The sequence below is a fragment of the Pan troglodytes genome, chromosome 4 (assembly GCF_028858775.2).
Source record: "Pan troglodytes isolate AG18354 chromosome 4, NHGRI_mPanTro3-v2.0_pri, whole genome shotgun sequence".
NCBI lineage: Eukaryota > Metazoa > Chordata > Mammalia > Primates > Hominidae > Pan > Pan troglodytes.
This window is the reverse complement of record NC_072402.2, coordinates 129,125,878-129,153,085: the sequence shown is the minus strand read 5'-3', so window position 1 is coordinate 129,153,085 and position 27,208 is coordinate 129,125,878. Positions and strand designations below refer to the sequence as shown.

Below are 27,208 nucleotides of genomic sequence, written 5' to 3'. Positions count from 1 at the left end.
ATCAGCAGTGTGTACAAGTGTCAAGAGGGAGCAGAGCTGAAAGGTGGTGAGAGGTCAATTAAAGACAAATACGTGCACTGGATTCAGCAATATCAAGTCAATGGGCACCTTAGTGAGTGCTATGTCAGTGGAGTAATAGGAGGAGAAGACACGCTGCAGGGGACTGAGGTGGGTCTAAGAAGTGGAAAATGGAGAAAGAGAACAGAGACAACTCTGGAGAAAAGTCTGGCCTTCTGGACAGGAAGAAGACAGGTCAGTGGCTGAAAGGAGAAAAGGAGATGAGAACAGATTGAATTTTTCCCCTGTAAGATGGCAGAGAATTCATTATGCTCAATTTCTAATGGGAAAGATCCAGTAAAAGAGGTGAAGAAAAAGAAGGAAAAAGAAAATGGACTGTCAACCTTACAAGGTTCCTGAGAAGGCAGGAAAGGTGGATCCAGACACAGGTGAAGTGTTCTTTACACTCTTTCCTACAACACTCTATCAAAAATCTGGATTTAAATATAAATAAATATTCTAAACTATAAAAATGCAATATTTTAAGGCACAATTTAAAGAATGGCACACTTGTTTGGGGTACTGTATAATAGTCACGGGTGGCTGGGCATGGTGACTCATGCCTATAATCCCAGCACTTCAGGAGGCTGAGGCAGGTGGATCACTTGAGGTCAGGAGTTCAAGACCAGCCTGGCCAACATGGCGAAACCCTGTCTCCACTAAAAATAAAAAAATTAGCCAGGCCATAAGAATGATCAAATGGACTTTGGGGACTTGGGGCTCTGGAAGAGTGGGAGGGGGGCAAGGGTTTTATAAAAGACTACAAATATGGTGCAGTGTACACTGCTCGGGTGATGAGTACACCAAAATCCACAAATCACCACTAAAGAACTTACTCATGTAACCAAACACTACCTGTAGCCCCAATAACTATGGAAAATTAAATATTTTCTTTAAGAAAAAAAAATTAGCTGGGCATGGTGGCAGGCACCTGTAATCCCAGCTACTCGAGAGGCTGAGGCAGAAGAATCACTTGAACCTGGGGTGGGGGGTTGGGGGGGAGAGGTTGCAGTGAGCCGAGATCACACCACTGCACTCCAGCCTGGGTGCCAGAGTAAGACTCTGTTTCAAAAGAAAAAAAAAGAATAGTCATGGGCAAACAAGGGGAATTCCAGAGTCAGACCTCCGCAAAGAAAAACAGGAAATGGTGCACTCTGCTCTGATACGTATTAACAGTTGTCGTTAGCAGAGTCACCGTGTTTCCTGGAAACAAATTCTTTATAGGAAACTTTGTTAAGACCGTCAACCATCTGAATAATCCTTGCATCCTTAAAATATTAACTTTTATTCTGCATAAGGTGAAGGACTAGAGACCCAAATGAATTGCTATGTTAGTGTGGAGGGCACATTAGGCAAAATGTCTCTTCCCATAACTTTTTACATAATTACATCATAATTATTAAAGATAATGAACTAAACAATTTGGAGTATATCCAAGGAGGCGAGAAGCAGGTTAATTTCAAAGGATTTGCTACTGTGAGAACCTTATTTGCATCCTTATCTAAACAAGTATGTATATAACCATACTATATCTACCTCCCTCACATTTCTGGCATATGGATCAACTGTAGCTTCTAGAATACAGTAATTACATCATCACTTAAAAGTTAAAACTTCCCCAAAGACTATTCTCTGGGCAGCTTAGTGTGCAAACACATGTCACTGAGAAGCAAATGAAGGCCAGGTCCCATCAGGTTAGCAGAAGGCCTACAGTAAGAGTAAAAGATGGTACAGCCTGAGGTAGTTCTAGAAGCAGATACAGAGTGAATAAAGAAAATGAAAATACTTGCCATCTGGGACAGTGAAAAAAGCTGGAACTTTCAGGGTATAAAATAGCAATCATTTATGCAAATGTGGCCAAAGTAAATGAAAGGTTGAAAGCTATGCTGACTCAACTTTATGACCTAGAGAAAGTCAGTTGAGTTGTGTAACTAAATCCCTAAATCTATGAATTAAATCTAACAAGCCCACTATTTCCAAATTGTGTCTTGGGGCATCCCAGCAAAACCCAGGGGTGCCAGGGTTTTCTATTTGAGGGAAACACAGTGAGGCTCAATGTGTGTTTGACACTGAGTGAACTACCAGCTTCAGATAATTTGTAACTTCAACATTAGAACATACATTCTTTTTAACAGCATATCTTTGTGAAGCTGAGTTTTCAGTGGTTACTGTGAAAAAAACCCAAGCACTATGCAAAAGTCAGTATGGAACTAGAAAAGAAGGTGGTGGTGTTCAGTCTGATTCCACAGTTTGAGAAGTTGTATAATCCCAACAGGCACAAACACACCATAAGTATGTAACTGGTTATTTAAGAATTAAATAAAAATATTTTTCAATTTATATCTTATTTTTTAAAGGCAAATAAGTTGTTGGGACATAAATCTTTACTAAGTTGTTTGTACCAAATTAGTTAATAAACAAGTCTGTACTGTATTTCTCTTGGCCTAGAGGCACCATGAAAAAAATTACAGAACCGTTAAGAGAAGTTTGGGAACCTCTGAAATAAGCTACATTAGTTTTTTGAAATATTGACAGTGTAATTAGGAACCAGGCATTTCTAAAACAAGTGGGTATTTTTTTCTATGATGCCAGTGACAGTGATTCCCTGGGTGCGTGAGCTGCTTCCAAGTTAATCAATCTAGTTCACAGTACGGAAAAAAAGGCTAACAAAAGTTGTAATAATATAAAAAATGGATTTGACATTTTTTGATGAAAATGATCTTCCTAGTGGATATTCATTGACACAAAAAATGAAAATACCTTTTATGGTAGTAATGTCAACAAACTATATGAAACACCCTTGCCCCAAGTCTCTCCCTACTCATTCTTTGAGACCCAGCTCAAACATAAACATTCCGAGTTGAGGCTGTTGGATATTTCCTGTTCTGAACATTCACAGCACATGGCTCATATTCAATTATAGTACTTAAAACATTGTATTGTAACTTACTTGCTTACAGTTTGATTTTCCTACACTACTAAGAGTTCTGTAACAGTAGCTGTGCCTGACACACAGTAGACAATAAATGACTGTTGAATGAATAAAAGGCTTTTTTAAAGAAACAATGTCAGCTCAGTTCTCTAAAAATTGTTTGTCTTATCTAATATTATCGCCAAATATTTCTCAAGAACCTATTATATTTGGAAGATGTAAACAATGTAATGCCAATTCTAATGAAGTTTACATTTCTGCATAAAAAATACTTATCTCCTGATTTAATTTTCTCTGTTTCATAGAAATGCTGTGTGCTCTAGAGAGGTTTTAACTGGTAACACTGTTTTAGTTTTTATATTGGGTAGAACCTGTAAAGCAGTGGTTCTCAAGCTATAGTGTACATCAGAATCCCTGGAAGGTTTGTTAAAATACAGGTTTCTGAGCTCTAGTCACAGAAGATTTTCAGATTGAGCAAGTTTGGAGTGGAGCTTCAATTTGCATATCTAACAAGATTCCAAGTGATATTGATGGCTTAATGGTTTAGAAAACACTGGCTCTAAAGATTAACAGCTGAATGACTATTATTAAAAAGTCAGGCCAGGCGGCCTGTAAGCCTAGCACTTTGGGAGGCTGAGGCGGGCGGACTGCCTGAGCTCAGGAGTTCAAGACCAGCCTGGGCAACATGGCGAAACACCATCTCTACAAAAATACAAAAAATTAGCCAGGTGTGGTGGCACACCCCTGTAGTCCCAACTACTCGAGAGGCTGAGACACAATAATCGTTTGAACCCAGGAGGCAGACGTTGCAGTGAGTCAAGATCACACCACTCCAGCCTGGGCAACAGAGAGAGACTCTGTCTCAAAAAAAAAAAAAAAAAAAAAAAATTACATAGTCAAATAATAATAGATGCTGGTGAGGCTGCAGAGAAAAGGGAACACTTATATACTGCTGATGGGAATGTAAATTAGTTTAGCCATTGTGGAAAGCAGTATGGCAATTTCTCAAAGAAGTGAAAAACAGAAGTATCGTTTGACCCAGGACCCCCTTACTGAGTATATACCCAAAGGAATATAAATCATTCTACCATAAAGACACATGTACACATATGTTCATCACAGCACTATTCACAATCGCAAAGTCATGGCATCAACCTAAATGCCCATCAGTGGTAGACTGGATAAAGAAAACGTGGTACATATACACCATGGAATACCACACAGCCATAAAAAAGAACTAGACCATGTCCTTTGGAGCAACATGGATGGAGCTGGAGGCCATCATCCTAAGCAGACTAACACAGGAACATAATACCACATGTTCTCACTTATAAGTGGGAGCTAAACATTGAGTACACATGGACACGAAGGCAACAACAGATACCAGGACCCATCTGAGAGTAGAGGGTGGGAGGAGGGAGAGGATCAAAAAACGACCTAATGGTTACTATGCCTATTACCTGGGTGATGAAATTATCTGTACAGCAGGTAATCTGTGACTCAGTTTACCTATATAATAAACCTACACATGTACCCCCTGAACCTCAAAGATAAATTAAAAAATAAAGATTAACAGCTGAATATTTAAAAAGTAAAAATGGGTAATAAAGAGTACTTATAAGATACCAGGCACAGTTCCAAGAACTTTAAAGCCATGAACTCATTTGCTAGTACCTTCTATAGCAGTATATGACATTTTACCTTCCCTTCAAATCTGGGATCCTCTGGCAAACTCTCACTTCTTGTCTCAGCCACTGCTCAGAAGTCCTCATTTGTTCACCTTTGTACTCTCTATTGAATAAAGGTTTTTTTTGTTTTTTTTTGAGACAAGAGTCTCATTCGTCACCCAGGTTGGAGTGCGGTGGTGCAATCTCAGCTCACTGCAACCTCCGCCTCCTGGGTTCAAGCGATTCTCGTGTCTCAGCCTCCCGAGTAGCTAGAATTACAGGCATGCACCACCACGCCCATCTAATTTTTTGTATTTTTAGTAAAGATGGGTTTCACCATGTTGGTCAGGCTGGTCTCGAACTCCTGACCTCAACTAATCCACCCACCTTGGCCTCCTAAAGTGCTGAGATTACAGGCATGAGCCACCATGCCTGGCCAAGATGGGAGTCTTAACAGTGTCCAGGTCCTGGATATTCATGTTCAAGAAGCTGAATTCAGCCTTCCCATGGGTGGTAATCTGAGTTGATAAAACTGCCTGTGGAAGTCTGGTTTCTAAGAATATAACAAAAAAATCTCTAATATGTTAAGGGACAAATGAAAGAGAAACAAGGTTTTAGATACTGCAGAGACTGGAAAAATATCTGCTCTTCAATAACTGAATAGCCTACTTTGGATTCCAAATTCTCATACTTAGGTCAAAACTTGAGAAAATACTAAACTTCTTCTATACATGAACTTGCACTGTATCTTCTACGGTGGGAAAAATAATTCTACTTGTCTGGCTTCTAGAGCTTAGCTCACTCACTGGAATGCCAGCAGTGGCCCTCAGGTGACAGAGCTTATATAAGGAGCTCTCTCTAGAGGAGATGAGAGTCACACCATAGATCACCACAGAGAAACCAAAACCAGCTAGTATTATGAGCAGAGAATTATCTTAAGTCAAAGTACAGAAAGGAAAGATATTTTGTGTTGGAAATATTCATAAATAAATAGGTGAGTTGCTGGTAATGCATTTACAATTCAATCTTAAGTGTGGTGCTGTCGGTATCTGTCCTTTAGGGTTTAGTAGGTAACTAACCTTTTCCTACTCAGTATGTATTTTGCAGCTTTTGACAGATGAGAAGTTTGCAGGAGACCCCCAAATTTGTTTTTAAAAGGAATCTCTAAGCAAATCTATAGTGACCTTTTCAAGGGCCAAATTGCTAAAAGCAAAATTGAAGGAACTAGTTGTTCTCATCTCTCAGTGAGAAACCTGAAGTGAAAACAGTTTTTTTCTCCTTCTATTTAAAATTAGTATCTGGTTTAAGTCACATATTCCAAGTATGAAAACTGAAGCACAAAATAGGTTAAAAAAAAAGGGGGGGGGGGGAGAAACTAATCTGAACTAGCTTTCAAGTATTAATGATATTGTTAATATCATTGGTGTTAAAAAACTTTTCACTAGAAATTTCTGTCACTATGGGTCCATCTGGGATTGTTTCTGTACACTGTATGTATACAGTGTACAATGTACCTAGGAAGACATTACTTGCCAAAGTCCCACAGCTAACTAAAATCACATCTGGGAGTCTTCCTTGTCCACTGTTGTTTCCTTCACATCACTGTGTGAACAACTGTGTTTCAAAGCAAGTCATATAATTCCCCCCAAACATTTACTATATAAAATTGAAATACAAAAATCAAGTGTTTATATTAACTCTATGTGAAGAGTGTTTACAATTGAGCCAAGTACTGTACTATAATTAATTTTTCTTACACCACACTTTGCACTGGAATTGCTTCTGGCTTGCTTAGCTTAAAAAAAAAATTCTGTCACAAATTTTACACACAATGTCTGCTTAACTTTTTTTTTTTTTTTTTTGGAGACAGTCTCACTCTGTTACCCAGGCTGGAGTGCAGTGGCACGATCTCGCCTCCCTGCAACCTCTGCCACCCGGGTTCAGGTGATTCTCCTGCCTCAGCCTCCCAAGTAGCTGGGATTACAGGCACCTGCGACTGCACCCAGCTGATTTTAGTAGAGATGGGGTTTCACCGTCTTGGCCAGGCTGGTCTTGAACTCACCTCGTGATCCACCTGCCTTGGCCTCCCAAAGTTGTTTGCTTACCTTTTAATGAAACTATCATTAATTGTTCTAATACCCTCCATAAGTATCTCGTGGTATAACCGATTAAATAGCTAAGTGACTTGTCCAGATAGTCTGAAATTTCACTCAGTAGTATGGGTTCTTTTTCATTCAACCAAGAGACTACTGTTTTTTGTTTTGTTTTGTTTTGTAGTTCAGGGAAATTTTCCCATAGTATTACTTTGATAATTTACTAGGGAAATTTTCCTGTAGTATTACTTTGATAATTTATTATCCTCCAATGCCTTTTGTCCTCTTTTTTGTAACTTTAGGCAGATTTTGTACTTCCTGGGTTGATCATCTAACTTTCTTAATTTTCCCTTCTACTTTACATTTCTTTATATTTTTGTTTTACTTGCTGGAAGAATGAACTACATCTTCCAGCCTTCTCATGGACTACTTTATTTCAGCTATCATATTATTTCCAAGCATCGTTTCTTGTTATCGATTTGTTCCTTCTCTCTCTCGCTTCCTTTGTAGGCATGTTGTTCTTGTTTAGTGAATCCAGTGTCTTATCATCTGAGGCCTATTCATGTTTTTTGTTTTGTTTTTTAGTTCTTTCCTATTGCCTGTATCATCTATTTCTTCCAAGTTCTTTTATTCAGTTCATTCCTTTTAGCTTTTCTGTTGTCTAATGAACACAGGCCATCCAAACGAGGCTTAGTGTGCATGGGTCATGTTCAACTGTAAATTCAATGAACAGTGATCAGATGGTGAGCTCACTTTTTGCTTGGGGAAACCACAATTGCAGGTTATCAGCAGATCCCTTCTGTGATGGCAGTAGGCTCTCTAGAAAAGGACCTGCTGAAGTCCAGACAGAAGAGTTCGAATCTAGCTGCAGGCATTCTAAGATGAAGGCAGGTAAAGAATGCTGGCTGGCTGGCTTGCTTATCAGTATCCCCCTCTGTACGCAGTTAGGCAGTGGCTCACTCAGCTAAATAGGTTCCCACTCTACCATCCCAACTATTTTTTTATTATATCTGATCCATGGTTCTCTCTCCTCTTCACTCTCTTTTTCTTTGTAGGTTTTATCTTTTTGTTATTTAAACTCCTTTAATGTCTTGTGAAGTAGGGTTTCAGGAAAGAAGAAAATATACATATAAACCCAGTCCAACATCCTCTCTTATGTTGAGATAACTATATCTCTCTTTGTGGTAACTAACATCAAATCAAATGAGAACAAAATATTGCTGGTAAGAGACCAGCTCTTTAAGATTTGATGGTCATGTTCATTTCAAAAAGAAATGTACTTGAAAATAACCAATGGGGATAAAAGCAAAATTTTAAAAGCCCATTACTTAAAATGAGAGCAAATTGCAATTTATCAACTCAACATCCATAATAAGAGCATTCACTTATGCCATGCACTCTAAGCACTTTACATAAATTATCTTAATATATTTTAATTCACTACCTATCTTGAATCCTATGAGACAGGTGTCATTATTCTCATTTGCAGAGATTCAATTAATCTGCCCAAGGTCAAACAGTAAATAAATAAGTACCACCTCTGGAATTCAAATCCAGATCTGTCTGACATTTTTTTTTTTTTTTTTTTTGAGATAGAGTCTCACTCTGTCACCCAGGCAGGAGTGCAGTGGCGTGATCTCGGCTCACTGCAACCTCCGCCTCCCAGGTTCAAGCAATTCTGCCTCAGCACCTCCAGAGTAGCTGGGACTACAGGTGCGTGCCACCACACCCAGCTAATTTTTTTTTATTTTTAGTAGAGACGGGGTTTCACTGTGTTAGCCAGGATGGTCTTTATCTCCTGACGTCGTGATCCACCGACCTCAGCCTCCCAAAGTGCTGGGATTACAGGCGTGAGCCACCACCGCACCCAGCCTTTCTGACCAACTCTAATAGAGAACCAGCCCTCACATGAAAAGGGGAAAAACTTGTTTGGTTTTTAAGAACCTTGGGGTTCTTAAAAATATGATCACTTCCTATAGCTAAGTACTCCTGAAAGCACATTTGCCTTAGGTTTCTTACAAATTTTATCTGTCATAAGGTAGGCCAAAAAAATGGCATTGAGTAATATCTTTTTTTGCTTAATGTAGAGGAGATTCTGTTTACTTATCCCAAATGATCCACAGACAGCTAACACTATCTCCAGTATCTTAATGACTTTTGAATATATGCATAAGTACATAACAGGTACATGCATAAGTATTTGTTCATGTTAAGATCCCAATGAAGACATCACCCAACTGTTACCCAGGTAGACACTGCAAGAACAAATAAAACCAAAACCAAAACAAAACAAACAGTGATAGGGAATAAGGGGGGGAAACGAAGAAATTAAAATGATAGACATGTTTCTCATTAAGTTAATATATATGAAAGCATTTGAACTAAGTCTGTAAAAATGGCAGATAATAATTAACACTTGGTAGCAAGAAACGCTTTCTGAAATACTGAAACACTGCCTGTTTCACTGTAACTTATCACCTAGTGCTGTATCTGCATAGTCTCACAATTCAACTTTATATCCAACATGGGTGTTCATTTCTATTTGGATAAAATTTACTGAAATATACTAGAAAGAAAACTGGTCTTAAAATGCAAAAGGCTCTGCCACTAATTCACTGATCTTAACTTAGTTTACTAATTAACTTCTTATTATAGTTTCCAAATCCGCATGCACGCATGCCCACATGCATTTGACTACGCTTGCCTATGATGTCTCTAAGATCTAAAATTTTAAGATTGGATGAAAATTATTTTCATTTCACAAAAGAAAACAAAATCACATATAAAACAAACAATATCCCATCTGCTAAAACAAGAATGTAAGCATAACACCTTTTCAAGAAACTATAAGAAAGTTCAATAGACAAAAGTAGATGGAACATAAATACCAGAAATATCTAAGAACCAGAAGAATTTTTACTATGTGCAAAGGTGATAAGAGATCAGACCAAACTTTAGGGTACCCCGAGAACTGAGAACTGACCTAGAATTTGTCTTGCATGAGAACTGCTAATAAAATGTATCTGTAATATTTCCTACTCAATATGAACAAGTTTGAGAGGATGAAAAACTGAATGGTTTATACCATCTGTTTACATCACAGATAAACAGATTCTTAAAAAGTGCTTCTAAAACTGTTCAATATATTATAAACATCATAAATACCAGCCCCAGATAGTTATTAAAATACCATTATATTATTAAATCCCAGATAATTACTTAAGTTCTAACTTCCCTTTAGTCACAGATACATATCAGCAAAAACATTTTATTTTTCTACAACAATGCACTACCTAGTCTCAACCTACTACTGATTTGAAAAATAATGCAATTTTGAGTTCCTTACCAGTATTCCTTTCTTTCCTATTTGTATACATCAAGGCCACGTGAGAATCAGAACCCAATCCTCACTAACTCTAGACGACAAAGGCTTAATCCTCTTCATTCTTGTTGTGTCTAGGCTTATAAACCCCAAAAGTCAGTTTAAAAAAAAAAATTCATGCTATTGGTGTTTTAGAAGCAACTCTTTAGCCATTTTAATAATTAGCCACCTCATGAAAAGATGGAGATTTGCACATCATTTACACAATAACAGAATTTGTAATTAAAGGCTATGTTTTCTAAATAAACATAATTTCACAGATATAGTCAGATGACTTTCAAACAACTAAAGAAATGTTTGACCAGGCTAAGTCGCTCATGCCTGTAATCCCAGCACTTTGGGAGGCTGAGGCAGGAAGATCACTTGTGGCCAGAAGCCTGAGACCAGCCTGGGCAACAAAGCAAGACCCTGTCTCTGCTGGGGAGAAAAAAAAAAAAAAAAGGTAAAATAAATGTTTCAGTATTCACACTGAATGAAAGAAATCTTCCAGTTAAGAGGAACACATAGTGACTCCACTTAACGTTGCCTATTAGATGAGGCAAGACGATATTTTCCAATGGGCATATAGAAAAAAAAAATTGATGCTCATTTGCCATATGTATTTTAAAAATTATTTAACCATAAGTTTCTTTTCTCTTTTGTTCATAAATTTTTTCGCTGAGTTTCTTTTCTTTTCCTTTACATGGTAATTATTTTTGTCATAACAACGATAATAAAATACTTTTTCTGAACTCCAGAGCTCCATGCTCTGACTACTATAATCAATGGTCTACAACATGGAATGTGCTCACCCAAAGGGGGCACATAAAATGATCTGTTGGAATGTGGGAGGAAAATACTAGACCTTCTCTTTATTTTTCATCTCTTTTAAAAAATTAAGCCCTCCTAGTAAGTCATATATAGGCTGACATGGATGTATGTTGGCTACTGACTACACTTGTTTCTGTAAGAGTTACTAGAAACAGAATAAACAGAAAGCACTGAATTAAATTAGTGCTTAACCATACTTGAAATTAAACATAAAAACAAAGATGTTGTCTTATAAAGTCACTTTAATCTGCTTCAGTTTATCTAAATGTGTCTTTTTCTGTACTCTGAAATAATTAGTCTTACACTGTAATAGAAATGGAATATGCTGATGACAAAGGGTGTGGAAGTGTGGAACTGGGGTTACTACTTCAATAAATCTCTAATTTGTGCATAATCCTGAAGCTCACAACCTATTAATAAGTCAGAGTTACTGTTCACTCTCATATTAAAATGCAAAACAATACAAGGCTAACCTTCAAAAAACTGTTACTACATTCTTCCCCCAATGATAAAAATTTTGAAGTCTGAAAATACCACGTGTTGAAGAGGATATGGCACAATGGAACACTCAAACAGCTGGTGGGAATGTAAGATGGTAACATCAAGTCTAAAAGAATTTGCTTTTGCTTGGTAAAGGTAACTTCCTCAGCTGTTAGACCCAGTAATGTCACTCCTAGGTATATACCCTAGAAAAACTTGGGCACATGTTACCAGGCTACACATACACAAATGCACAAAAGAGCATTGTGCATAATAGTCGCGTACTAGGTTTATCAAAAGAACTGTAATGGAAAAATCTATTATGGTACAGCCAAACAAGAAAACATTAAAGAAAAATGAACATAAAATTTAGCTATCTGCATCAATATGAATCAATCTTATAAATATACCATTGGATGAAAGAAGAAAACGCAAAAGATTACAACCAGTAATGACTCCATTTAAAGTTAAAACAGGCAAACTAAATTATACTGTTTAGGGATACATACATAGATGGTAAAATCGTAAAACACAACAAGGAAGTGATTACCATAAAAATCAGGACAGCAGTTCCTCCAGGTGTTGGAACAGGCATGTGTGTAATTGGAAAGGACACAAGGAGGCTTCTGGGGTGCTGGCAATGTCCTATTTCTTAACGAGTAATATGTGCTTCATAATATATTTGTTTCATAACTTTTATACTGTACATTTATATGTAAAATAAATCCTTTCAAATTATTAATTTTTGGTATTATAATGGTATTGTGGTTATGTTAAATAAGAGTCCTTATCTTTTAGGGATACTGAAATGTTTATGGACAAAATGATATAATGTCTCAGATTTGGCTTCAAAATAATACAGCAAAGGATAAAGTGGATGGAATGAGGTGAAGATTAGACAAGAATTAAAGTTGTTGAAGCTGAGAGATGGGTACACAGGGCTCATTATACTACTGTCTACTTCTGAATATGTTTAAAAATATAAGTTTTAAAAAGCTTTTATGGAAATAGCTTAAAAATAAAGATACACCAGTTTCACAAATGGGAATTATATAGATATTCAATACAGGTCTAATCCAAATCCCAACAGGCCTTATGGAAAACCTGACAAACTAATTTTAAAACTGATCTGTAATAGTCAAGGACTAAGACTGGCCAAAACACGACAAAAGGTGAACAAAGACAAAGGCATCTGCCCTCCCAGATATCAAAACAGTATTAATGCAAACTCTAGAAGACACTGTGTATCATCGTGTATTGGCACCAGGATGAACAAATGGTCAAACAGAATCTAGAGTCTGACTCATGCATGTAGGGAAGCCTGATAATGTACACTGCATACCAGTGGGGAGGGGAAAGACTTCTATTTTTTTTTTTTTTTTTTTTTTTTTTTTTTTGAGATGGAGTCTCACTCTGTTGCCCAGGCTGGAGTGCAGTGGCGCGATCTCGGCTCATTGCAAGCTCCGCCTCCCAGGTTCACGCCATTCTCCTGCCTCAGCCTCCTGAGTAGCTGGGACCACAGGCGTCCGCCACCACGCCCAGCTATTTTTTTGTATTTTTAGTAGAGACAGGGTTTTTCACCGTGTTAGCCAGGACAGTCTCGATCTCCTGACCTCATGATCTACCCTCCTCGGCCTCCCAAAGTGCTGGGATTACAGGTGTGAGCCACCGTGCCTGTCCAGGAAAGACTTCTTATGAAGTCGCTGTGGGACAGAGGGTTCCCCATATGGAAAATAAATATAATTATATCCCTTCTCCAAAAATCCACAAAATCAACTCCAGGCTTCTAAAAGGCAAAATTATTCCACTTTTATAGGGAAATTTGGGTGAATTATCCTTATGAATGAGAGGTAAGAAAAAATTCTTAAGCACAAAAATATAAGCCAAAAAAGGTACTTTGTTAAATCACACATAACCAACAAAGAATTTGTATTCAGAACGTAAGAGGGAAGTCTATGAATAAATAAGAAATTTAAAAAATGTACAAAAGACATTAACAGGCATGTCTTTCACACAAGAGGAAACCATACTGAGCAACAAGCACATGAAGAAGTGCTTCGCTTAACCTCACTAGCAATCGGAAAAGAACAATACCATGAAATCCCACCTTACCCATCAGACTGACAAAAATTAAAAAGTGAAAAAACAAGCAGTAATGAAGATGTTGTGAAAGTGAAACTATACCACATTAATGTGGGAGCAGTTATCCCTTTGCAAAATAATTTGGCACTATCTTGTGAAACTGATCATGCCCACACCCCACAATTCAGTATTTCCACTTTTAGATATATATGCTACAGAAACAAGTATACTCAAAGTCATGTATATACTGAGATATGTACAAGAATTTACAGCAGTTTGTAACAGAAAAAAAACTTAAAACTAGAAACTACTCAAATGTCCACCAACAGATCATCTGTATTGGGTAGGAGCTTATATCTGTTTGTTGTTGTGCATCATTACATGATATATATACACACACATATATATATCATTACATGATATATATATACACACATATGTATATGATATACACACACACACATATATATATTTGATTGTATATTTTGACCTGTTATATATATAAGCATATAAAATTATATATATATATATAAAATTTGTTTTTTGAAACAGGGTTTCACTCTGTTGCCCAGGCTGGAGTGCAGGGATGCGATCCTGGCTCACTACAGCTTCAACCTCCCAGCTCAAGCAATCCTCCTACCTCAGCCTCCCGAGTAGCTGGGACTACAGGCACACACTACCACACACAGCTAATTTTAAAAATTTTTTGTAGAGACAAAGTCCTACTATGTTACACCCCAGGCTGGTCTCGAACTCCTAGGCTCTAGCAATGCTCCCGCCTCAGCCTCCCAAAGTGTTGGGATTATAGGTGCAAGTCACTGCACCTGGCCTGTTTTATAATTTTTGTACCAAATATATTACAGTTTGAAAGAAGATTTAATTTTTCTTTTAAAGATTATTACTTTTGCTGATGTCACATTTTAAGTAACTAAAAATTGCAACAACCACATGGTTTACAAAGAAATGGCTTGCTTCATCTTGAGGTATGTAGTAAAAAAAACAAACAAACAAAAACCTCCAATCTGAATGGAATAAAGATCAACTCCATTCTGAACCAAAAAACATTAAAGCAAAATTTCTTCTCTGACATTTACAAACTTATAAAAGCATTATAATTTCAAAACATAAATAGCTTTTTACTGCCTTCTTATCCCTTTTCCCCATCTTGAACTCACGCCGAATGCTATGGACACTAGCTTACCAACAGTTCCTAATTGGTTAAGGGCACAGACAACAGTACTGGAACACCAGAACCTGTCTGTTTCACAGTTTTGAAAAGAGCCTTTCTAGTTTGTTTTCAAGTACATATAGACAAATTCAAACTATCTCCACAGTTATATTAAAGGAGCTGAAGAGGTACAATATACAGTGAATACCATCCACTACATTACAAAGTGACTATCTACAAGAAAATAGCAATAGTCAGTCCTAAGGCAGGGGAGGTAGTTCCAGTATACTAGTCTTTAGAATTTCTAGGTTTAGTAGTACAGTTAAAACATTTGAATCAGTCTTCTATGATGTTTTTCTAAAACGTAGGGTTTTCATTTCTCAACTGATAAGGCTAATATTCTTCTCTTTATTTTTTAGACAGAATCTCGCTCTGTCTCCAGGTTGGAGTGCAGTGGCGCAATCTCCGCTCACTGCAAGCTCCGCTTCCCAGGTTCACACCATTCTCCTGCCTCGGCCTCCCGAGTAGCTGGGACTACAGGCACCCGCCCGCCTTGGCCTCCCAAAGTGCTGGGGATACAGGTGTGAGCCACCACGCCAGGCCCTGATAAGGCTAATTTTCTTCTTTTATTAAGTAAATTCATTTAGTTTAAGCATTTTGAGATGACTATGGTTTTATAATGTGATGTGTGAAATTAAATCAGGAACATGCACATTTGTGTTTTCAGAAAAAGGAAAAAAATTGACACTTTTACTATACTCATACCTAATTTAGGGTATAAAATGTGGTTCCTGAAAATGGAAGTTCTATACAAATCTGTGCCATATGAGGTTATTATTGCATAGTAGCTATGGAGATCCATCATATTTGACCAATCACTTTTCTGTTTTACATAAATCCCCTCATGGAGTGCCCTCAGCTAGAGTTTCCTCTAGCCACCTTTCATGGGAATTGTTGGTTCATCCTCTGAGGCTGCAGTAGTTAACTTTGATGTTTTCTCTTTTTTTTTTTTTTTTTTGAGACAGAGTCTCACTCTGTGGCCCAGTCCAGGCTGGAGTGCAGTGGCACGATCTCGGCTCACTGCAACCCTCGCCTCCCAGTCTCAAAACAATTCTCCTGCCTCAGCCTCCCGAGTAGCTGGGATTACAGGCATGCGACACCACGCCCAGCTATTTTTTGTATTTTTAGTAGAGACAGGGTTTCACCATGTTGGCCAGGCTGGTCTCGAACTCCTGACCTCAGGTAATCAGCCCGCCTCGGCCTCCCAAAGTGCTGGGATTACAGGCATAAGCCACTGCACCTGGCCTAACTTTGATGTTTTCTAAAATGTCTAAGGTCTTATAGCAATCCTTAGCTGTCTAACTGATCTATCCCCACTCCGTTTCCTCAACCACTTCCCTTGAAGTAACCTTGAACCATCTAAACACTGAGCACACTGCACTTCCTGTTTCACTGTGGCAACTCCAGCACCATCACTTGCACATATCCTCATGCCCCCACCCCGACTATTATAGGTTAAAACTATACATCAGAACAACAACAAATGGCAGAAAGAAAAGCCACAAAGGGAATAAGCAACCTTATTGCAGAGCATATTCCATACTCAACTCCAGACAGCTGAGGAGGCTAAATGTGCATGAAGGAGTGAAGTGGCTCACTGGGCTACAGTGTACAGTATGGTTTGTCAGTGCTCTCTGTCTGAGCATACAGTAAGTCAAACCACTAGAAAAAATAGGTATGTTCTTCCACATACTTTGGCTTTTTGCTCTAAACCATTCAATGATTTCCTATTTCACAAAGAATAAAAATCAGTCTTTTCATGACCTGGAAGACCAAACATGAACTGGCCCTTGGTTACCTCTTAGACCTCATTCCCACCACTGGCCCCATGCCTCACAGCCACTCTGCCTTCTCTGATGTTCCACTCACACACCCAACCTTGCACTTACTACTCACTCTAAGTGCTTTGCCCCAAGTATTTGTGTACTTTACTCCCTTAAACTTGTGCCTATACAGCACTTAATCTGAGAGGCCTTCCCTGAACACACTATTTAAACTAATATCCCCATTTCTCCAACGTCATCCTCTTTTTTCTTGCTTTCTTTTTCCACGGTGCACTTATCACCACCTGATACCATACATACTTATTTGTACAGTAAATATGTCCTCCACTAAAGTGAGACAAGATGATGGCAGAGATGACATCTGTTGTATTCACTGTTATCTCACCACTACCTGGCTCATTGTAGAAATATCAGAGTGTTATCGTTACAAATGTACTGTAAGTGCGTACATGTCCAAAATAACACATTCCAAGGCCAGGTGTGGTGGCTCATGCCTGCAATTCCCAGCATTTTGGAAGGCTGAGGCAGGAGGATCATTTGAGGTCAGGAGTTCGACATCTGCCTGGCCAACAAGGTGAAACTCCATCTCTACTAAAATATAAAAATTAACCGGGTGTGGTGGCACATGCCTGTAGTCCCAGCTACTCGGGAGGCTGAGGCAGGAGAATTGTCTGAACCTAGGAGGCGGAGGTTGCAGTGAGCCAAGATCGCACCACTGCACTCCAGCTTGGGAGACACAGCGAGACTCCTTCTCACAAAAAAAAAAAAAAAGAGTAAGAGAAAAAAAAAAAGGCCGGGCGCAGTGGCTCACAGCTATAATCCCAGCACTTTGGGAGGTCGAGGAGGGTGGATCACTTGAGGTCAGGAGTTCGAGATCAGCCTGGCTAACATGGAGAAACCCCATCTCTACTAAAACTACAAAAATTAGCTGGGCATGGTGGAGGGTGCCTGTAATTCCAGCTACTCAGGACGCTGAGGCAGGAGAATTGCTTAAACCCGGGAGGCAGAGGTTGCAGTGAGCCAAGATCGCACCATTGCACTCCAGCCTAGGCGACAAGAGCAAAACTCCGGCTCAAAACAAACAAAAACAAAAACAAATTAACACATTCTAGATACAAGCAGCATTACAAAAAATCAGTGCTATGTGGGAAACCATTAGATGGGAAGGCAAATAATATGAATAGAAAAGTGGCTTTTTTTTTTTTCTGTAAATCAGGGTTCCTTGTTTTTTAAAGCTACCTTAGAAGCTGACCAGTATTCTGATGCTCAATAAGTTGGTGAAGAATTCACTACAGTTCTGTCAACAGCTAACAAATCTTTTTTTTTTTTTTAGATAGAGTCTTGCCCTGTCGCCAGGCTGGAGCACAGCGGCGCAATCTCAGCTCACTGCAACCTCCACCTTGCGGGTTCAAGCAGTTCTCCTGGCTCAGCCTCCGGAGTAGCTAGGACTTCAGGCACATAACATCACACCGGCTAATTTTTTTTTTTTTTTTTTTTAGTAGAGACAGGGTTTCACCATGTTGCTCAGGCTGGTCTCGAACTCCTGAGCTCAGGCAATCCACCTGCCTTGGCCTCTCAAAGTGCTAGGATTACAGGTGTTAGCCACTGCGCCCAGCCCTAACAAATCTTTTTAAAAAATTAAATTGCAGGGCAGCAACCATCCAATTAAAAATCTACAACCTTAGCTATATCTAGCAACAGCAACTACAGCATTACTAAGTTACTAAGTTTTGGAATACCACGGCTCAAAACATTGGGGCTCTATTATACCCTGCATTGTACTATATTAAAATGAAGGAGTAGGAGGAGAAAAATGATTATTCTACTATACTCAGAAAAATACATTCTATTTTCTTCCCAATATTGGGTTGTTCCTTTTTCACACATGGAATGTGCAAAAGCAGGGGGTGATAGGGAACAAGTGGGAGAGTCGGCATGCAGCACTTTATTTCAGTAAATATTTTAGAAAACTTTAGCAGATGACCAAGCAGCTTTAAGATACGGCAGTCTTGATATTGTTTAGAATACCAAGGATATGTCTTTGTATAATGTAAAGAAACAAAAATTATTAGTGATTCTTTACATCTGTTTCCTGATGCCAACAAGCAAGCTATTCCTCCATTATGGTGACCACAAAGCCCCATTAAGTTTTATGTAATTTTTCTCAGGAATCAAAAAGGTAAGAAATCAGATGTCCATGGAATTTTTATGGAATACTTCACATAAGTATGTATTCATTAAACAATAACAAACAACTAACATATTAAATGTTGTACTGATACGGGAGTGCTGGGAAGGGAAGAGTGTGGTCCCTTTAAATGATATGGGAGTGGGAACAGGGAATTGCTGGGTAGAGAAAGGCAGGTCCATGGCTAGGGCTCCACTAGAAGGCACTCCTGCTTTCGGGCCCAAATGTTGCATTTTCCAAGACCACCCTGGCCCGCCGTGCCCCCATCCTGGGCCTATAAAAACCCAAGACCCTAGCAGGCAGACACATAGGCAGCCAAACGTCGAGAGGAGCACATCAGCGGAAGAAGACACAAGCGGTTAGACGGTGAAAAGACGTCGAGGGAACACGCCAGCACAAGAGCACACCAACAGACACCAGCCTGCCAGCAGGCCATCAACTGGCTGGATGAGGCGGAGTTTGGCCGGGGCAGTTAAAGGAGAGCTGGGGCCACCTAGCAGCCCAACTCCAGGGGAAAACCATCTCCTTTCTGGCTCCCTCATCGACAGAGAGCTACTTCCACTCAATAAAACTTTGCACTCCTTCTCCAAGCCCACGTGTGATCCAATTCTTCTAGTACACCAAAGCAAGAACCCAGGATACAGAAAGCCTTCTGTCCCTGTGACAAGGTAGAGGGTCTAACTGAGCTGGTTAACACAAGGCAAACTAAAAAAGCACCCTGTAACACACGCCTTCTGGCACTTCAGCTATAAAGATTCATCCCTAGACATTGTCGTGGGGTCAGAACCCCACAGCTCCCTGTCTGTATGCTCCCCTAGAGGTTTGAGCAGCAGGGCACTGAAGAAGCGAGCCACACCCCCATCGCATGGCTTCTAGGGGGACAAGGGAACTTTTCCTGTTTCAGTATGAGAGAAACTCAAGTTGCAAATCCTCTGTGTAGCAGAAAATGTATTTCTGATGTCTCATAACTCCAGAGGCTTATGCTCCTGCCATTTAAATACCTAATCTGTGTCTTCCTATTTTAGCTATTGGTGAGTATACATTTATCATATATTGAAGAGAATTCACTTTATTATATACCCTTTATTATATATCACGTCACTGCACTCCAGCCTGGGCAACAGAATGAGACTCCATCTCAAAAAAATAAATTAATTAATTAAATAAAATAAATTCAATGCAATCCAAAAAAAAAAAAAAACTCTAAGATTTACATATGTATTATGAAATATCTCAAACAAGAAAAAAAAAAGAAAAATATAATAAGAAAACATGTAACCACAATCCAGTTTTTAAAAAAGACATCACCAATAGAGTTAGAAAAGAAGAGCTAAGAAAAAATTTCCCCTATGACACAGCAAAACATACTAAGTAAGTAGAGCAATTAAAACAATATGGTAGGGCACAGTGGCTCATGCCTGTAATCCCAGCACTTTGGGAGGCCGAGGCAGGTGAATCACTTGAGATTGGGAGTTACGTGTACAATTATATTTTTAAAATTTAATCCTTATTTTTCCTCTTACGTTGTTACAAATATAAATAAAATATCAATTCATTTGTTCAGCCAGCCAACAATCAATCATGTATACCTACACTCTCCAAGATATTATATTTGATCCTGAAGATACCAAGTTAACATGGTGAAGACCCATAAATAATTCAAAATGTTGTGGGAGAGACTGTAGAATAGTTATTTACTATGCAAAAGGTTCCATGCTATAATAGAAAAATGAACTAAAGAGCTGTGGGAATACAGATGAGTATTATCTCATTCAGGGGAAAGCTGGGGAAATTTTTATGTAACATTTTATTTAGGCACCTTAAAAAATGAAAAGGAGGCCAGGTGCAGTGGCTCACGCCTGTAATCCCAGCATTTTGGGAGGCAGAGGCAGGTGGATCACCTGAGGTCAGGAGTTCGAGACCAGCCTGACCAACATGGTGAAACCCTGTCTCTACTAAAAGTACAAAATTAGCCAGGCGTGGTGGCACATGCCTATAATCCCAGCTACTGAAGAGGCTGAGGCAGGAGAATCACTTGAACCCGGGAGGCGGAAGTTGCAGTGAGCCGAGATCACGCCATTGCACTCCAGCCTGGGCAATAAGAGTGAAACTCCGTCTTAATAAAAAACAGAATTTGGAGGCTGGAGGGCAGGATTTTGGGAGAGGTAACAATATGTGCATATATTAGAGGGCACAAAGACAAGGCATATACCAAGAAGTCAGTCAAGACCACTGACAAGCTATATGACTTTGGGCAAAAAACTGAACCTGTTTCAACTGAAAAATAAAGACAATGATATCTTCCTCAGCGGGTTGCTCTGAGGAAAATGAGATGGTAAGCTGAGAGGAATATGATGGCAATATGGCTGTCACATCTTCCACCCACTGACTTCCAAGGCTGATTTATCTGTTTTACCTCAGGTTACTATCTCCTTTTTCTCTCACTATTCCTCCAGAAGCTATCTGACAGAAGAACACCTCCTCTCAGTCATGTACGATGAATGGTCTAGGAGAGTTCTTGACATACAGTATTTACTTTAAAAACATTATTTCTTTTTAAACATATGTTCGGAGCTCCACTGAACTATTCTCTGTGGTATTCTCTACAACTGCTTTGCAATTACTGCTAGGATCCCAATCCTCAGTTTGAGAACCAGTGGAAAGTTTAATAAGCACCCCACCTGATGTGTCCACATACTTCATACTTACAGGCTGAGGCTGTTCTGCAATACAGCAGTTGAAACACAACCAGAATTCACTCATGCTTACAGTCCACAGTAAATGAGCACCAATGAAGGTTCCAAATCTCAGCTCGGGAAGTTCCAAAAATACGCTCCTCAATACGATGATGTCCAGTGATGCCAAGATGAAATTTTATTATTTCACCGTGTTTTTGTTCCTGGAAGTCAAGTATCTTACACAGTCAATTTAATAAAGAAAAATTTGGATTGTTTCCTTCCTTTGCTTCTGGTTCTACAAAGACTCCTTTCTGAACCACGACGAAGGTATAAAAATTGTTGTCTTGACCCAGGAATTATAACAGATAGTCTAGGGGAAAAAAAGAAAAAGTAAAAAAAAGTTAAACTTTACTTATCCTTGAAAGCTTTTATTTCTTAAAATAAATATTACCAAAAAAAGTAAACACTGAAAAAAAATCAAGATTTTAACAAACTGATATTGATTCAACAAATTATTTTTTGAGCAACTTTTTAAGTGTCAAGTTCTAGGTGTAGTAGTAAAAGTAGACAGAAATCTTTGCCTTCGTGGGGCATCCTATTTTATGATTATAAAAGTATGGATTATTTTAATGAGTTAATTTTTAAAAATCACTAATTAGAACATTATGACTGCCACATACAAGTTTCTAATTCCAAGAAGAACTAATGATCACCATTTTCATATAGGTTTCTTCAGTTGAGTCCTTTATTCTCACAGACAACTCAGACAGTAATTGACACAGCAATGAATTCTAAGGAGATAATCAAGCAGGTGCAGTTCATCAAAAACCATAAACAAACTTATTACCTTATCCACTGGAATTAGAGCTGTACCTGAAAAATGGGTAGAGGTTAAGTTGGCTTTCTTCTGTGAATCGAGCTATTAGATCCCTACCACTCCCACCACTCCTACCATCATTACTAGAACGCATGTTAGTCAAAATACTCTACATCCCACCGTGGCAAACCAAGCTGAGTCTATCAGAATCCTTGTCAGGCAATTTTCTGTCTGCAGTTGGACAAAGAGTTAAACCTATTTTTTCTTTCTGACTGCCAAGCTGTTGACTTTAAGGATGTCCTTAGTCAATAATATCCTATACCTCATGTGGAAGATGGTTTTGAGGTAATAATGCTGACAAGCAGCGGCAAAAGAGAAGTGGGAAGTCAAGATGACATGATCTCTGATTCTAGGCATCCCTAAGATCAGTTTCACCTGTGCACCAGACGTTTGGTTTTGTAAGGCAACATATCTCCCTCTTTAGCCTGAAGTTATGATGAAGTGGGTTTATATCACTTGCAGACTACTACAATAGTCAAGTTAAGATGTCCAATAGACAGTTTGATATATAGATCTGAAGCCAAGGAGAAGTTTTGCAATCATCAGATTATGACTAAAGCAATGAATGATCTCTAGGCAAAACGGTATCATGACAAGCAAAGTGTGCTCAACAGAGTCCTCTGAGTAAGAACAGCATTTAAATCATAGGTAGAAAAAGAGAAGTCTACTAAGGAGGTTTGGGTGTTACCAGAATTAGAAGAGGAAAATCCGTTAAATGTGGTGTCACTGGAGCCTGTTTCAAGGAGAAAGTGGGTGGCAGTATTAACTGCCACTGAGATAGGAAAGACTGAGGACTATTCCTTAGACTGTGCAGCAAACACAGTGTGGCGCTGGCAACAGCAGTTTCAGTAAAGTAGTGTGGGTAGAAATCAGATTACAGGAGGTTAAGTGAGTGAAAGGAAAGCAGCAGAGTCAACAAGTGTAGACAATGTTTGCAAGAAAAATGGATATAAAGTTTAAAAAGTAGAGTGGCAGAATGAAGAAAATGAGCCTTCCTTGAAATGAAAAGATCAAAGACTAAAGATGTATCAATTTGACTGTGTTCAAAGAGATGTTAACATTTTTGTCCCAAATGGCGAAATATAAATCACTTATTTGTAAATTCTGGAAAGAGACCTCACACATTTATAAGCTTTGCCAACTACAGATCAGTAACAACCACATTACAGGATCACAGAGTCCTGAACATTAAGTGAAATTAAATTCCTCCCTTTTGCTTTTTCCAAAGCCACGACTCTAAACCTGGAAAGACAGAAGTGACGGTAATTTTTGTAGCTGTACAGATGAAGATGTAATGTGAAGTTAAGGCACACATCCTCAGTGTCACAAATCTGGGTAGTATAACAAGGCATGAATTCAGGACCCTGATTCTATAGTCCAGAGGACAAGTCCTCTAACATACAGGAAAATAACATGTTAAGATTTAAGCATACATCCAAGGAATATCAAAAGAAAGAAAAGTTTACATTTTTGCCATTAATTAAAATTCAGAACCTGGAATGTTTATTTAAGCAGAGATGAACATTCCTTATCTTACCCAAACTCTAAATCAAGGAAGTGGCAGTCTTTGGCCAATGAATTGGGTAAATACTGTGAAGTTTTATAAGCTCAAAGAATAATATCACTTATTTCCTCCATCCAATCCTCTTAGCAGGAATATAAGAGAAAAGGCTTAAATATACAGTCTCATGAACATTATTTCAGTGCTGCTATTTAACAAGTTTAATTTCACCCTGGATCAAAAATCTTGCCCATTAAGAAGCCTTTGTGAAATTAAAAAAAAAATTTTTTTTCAGATAGGGTCTCACTGTGTTGCCCAGGCTGGAATGCAGTGGCATGATCACAGCTCACTGCAGCCTTGACTTTCTGAGCTCAGGTGATCCTCCTGCCTTAGCCTCCCAAGTAGCTGGGACTACAGATGTGTGCTGCCACACTTTGCTAATTTTTTATTTTGTGTAGAGACAGGGTCTCACTGTTTTGCCCAGGCTGATCTCAAACTGCTGCGCTCACACTTCAGCCTCCCAAAGTGCTGGGATTATAGACATGAGCCACCGCACCTGGCCTAAAGTACAATAACTTCTATTGCTACATATTTCCATTTAGATAATGGATTTGCTAAAACATATTTTCAAACCAAGAAGATGTTTGCAATTCCATGGATTTTTATTTAAGTAAATATATGGATCTTAAAATGTTTCAGACATGCTTTGGAATGTGATATCAATACATCTTCTATCTTCTTGCTTTTCTAAACAAATTTCCTTTTTTTAGAACGGTTTTCTAAAGTATATATATGTAAAACATATTTACATATAAACATCTTCAAGGAAGTATTGAATTCTTCACAAAAAACTTCAACACTGCCACTAATAACTATACTAATAGTTACTTTCACTTCTTGAGCTGAAAGCTGCTTAAAACATGACCATTTTAAAAACCTATACTTTTTGAAATCTTTAGATAACAGAAGGAGAGTCATTTTACAATAACATCAACATATAAACTTGGCTTTAAATACAGCTCAGCAAATTCCACACATAACTAAGGGGTCAGACTGGTCTACAGCACAAGAGAGTATTTTAACAACCTCATAGATTCATAAGACATAAGATTTTAGAAAGGGAAGGGACTTTTAAAGAGAACATCATGGAACTTGGTCATTAAATAGCTTATCCAAGGCCACTTAGCTAGTGAGCTTCCTTAAATTTGCTTACAAATGAGACTGACATGAGTAGAAAAGTGCAATCCACTATCAGTTCCCCTCCTCCTCCTCTTTGCCACCTAAATCAAATGCTACAGATACCAGCCTCCTACCTGCATGAAGTTTTGCTGCTGACAACTTAATGAAGTTAAACTCCAACATCCTACCCGCAATTTAATACAAATGCTTTTTAGGTCAACTTCCAAAGAAAAATAATAATGTTTTGATGTGAAAAACTAGACAGTGGGGCATGTCAGGTAACTAGCTTTTTTTTTTTTAATCTAAAATATTTTAACTCAGTTCAGGTATTAAGTATGCTCAGTTTGTGTGAAACTGAATAAAAAATTCAGAATTTGGACTTTGAAATAAAAGATCTGTGACAGTTATAGCACTAATTTTTTAGAAATGTTAGTTCAGGCAAGTGACAAGCTCTATCATTCTGTTCCCTCCCTCCCTCTCTTCTCTCTCTTCTCTTTCTCTCTCTCTTTTTTTCTTTTTTTTGAGACAGAGTTTCAGCTCTGTTGCCCAGGCTGCAGTGGAGTGGAGCAATCCTGGCTCACTGCAGCCTTGACCTCTCGGGTTCAAATGATCCTCCCACCTCAGCCTCCGAAGTAGCTGGGACTACAGGTACATGCCACCACATTTGGCTAACTTTTGAACTTTTTATAGAGACAGGGTCTCACTATGTTGCCCAGGCTTACCCTCAGTTTTCTTAGTTATAAAATGAAATACTGCATTGCCATTTCACAGGTCTGAAATGAGGATTAAATTAGCTAATATATATGAAAGTACAGTATATATTATAAAGAGCATACAGGTTGAATATCCCTTTTCCTAAATGTTTGGGACCAGAAGTAATGTAGATTTCAGATTTTCTTGTAGTTTGAAATACTTGCTTTATACTTATCCTACTGAACACCCTAAATCTGAAAAATTTGAAATCCAAAATGCTCCAGTGAACATTTCCTTGGACCATGTCAGCATTCAAAAAATTCTGGCTGGGCACAGTGGCTCACACCTGTAGTCCCAACATTTGGCGCAGCTGAAGCATGAGGATTGTGTGAAGCCAAGAGTTCGAGACTAGCCTAGGCAACATAGCAAGACCTCATCTCTACAAAACAATTTAATTTAATTTAAATTTAAAATTTTTTTTTACATTTTGGACTTTGGAGCATTTCAGATTTCAGATTTTTGGATTTGGATGCTCACCTTGTATTGATATAAGATGCTTTTTTGTTACGAGAATTAAAATGGCAAAATAGCACTATTCTGCTATAGTAAAAACAGGTAATTTGCTGCAAACTTTGAAGAAACAGCCTAAAATCTATCTAGAAAAAAAATGAAGAAAATGAAAAAAGGTGAATTATGGTTTTACACAAAACAAAATGAATGACAGCTTCAGGCAACACAGATGATTCTCACATGGCGAGATAAGAAACATGACACAATATACATGCAATGATTTCTGTGAATTTCAAAAACAATTTAAACTATTTTGTTTAGGGATGCATACATACGTATAAAATTAAAGCAAGGAAACTTATAATTAAAGTCAGGAGAATGGTTACCTCTAGGCCTGAGGGCAAGGATTACAAATAGGAAGAGGTGCTTATGGGCTCCTGGAATGCTGACAGTGTTCCACTTCTTGACCTGGGTGGTAGCTACACAGGTATTTGCTTTATAATTATTTGTTAAATAATACATGTATCCACTATGCTATTTTATTTTATTTTATTTTATTTTATTTTTGAGACAGGGTCTTGCTTTGCTGCCCAGGCTAGAGTGCACTGTCGCAATCTCAGCTCACCGCAACCTCTGCCTCCCAGACTCAAACCATCCTACCCTTAATCTTCCAAGTAGCTGGGACTACGGGTGTGTGCCATCATGTCCAGCTAATTTTTAAATTTTTTGTAGAGACAAGGTCTCACTATGTTGCCCAGGCTGGTCTCAAACTCCTGGGCTCAAGCAATCTGCCTGCCTCCTTCTCCCAAAATGCTGGGATTAGAGGCATGAGCCACAATGCCTGGCCACTATGCAATTTGTATGTATTTTTAAACGATAATTTTTTTTTTTTTTAGACAGAGTTTTGCTCTGTCACCGAGGCCAGAGTGCAGTGGCGCAATCCCAGCTCACTGCAACTTCAGCCTCCCAGGTTCAAACAATTCTCATGCCTCAGCCTCCTGAGTACATGCTGTGACTACAGGCGCCCACCACCACGCCCAGCTAATTTTTGTATTTTTTTAGTAGAG

At 38.5% G+C, this 27,208-nt stretch overlaps 1 protein-coding gene across 19 annotated transcripts in view; it reads right to left on the bottom strand.

The window, feature by feature from the left end:
* Nucleotides 1-27,208, bottom strand: part of CDC42SE2 (CDC42 small effector 2) — a 191,629-nt gene that overhangs the window by 17,380 nt on the left and 147,041 nt on the right. For all 19 annotated transcript variants that reach the window (XM_063810613.1, XM_063810622.1, XM_063810612.1 and 16 more), the window contains one exon: nt 21,413-21,751. In XM_063810613.1, coding sequence (XP_063666683.1) covers nt 21,413-21,466 — 54 coding nt within the window. In that variant the 5' untranslated portion in view covers nt 21,467-21,751. The remainder of the gene's footprint in view (nt 1-21,412; nt 21,752-27,208) is intronic.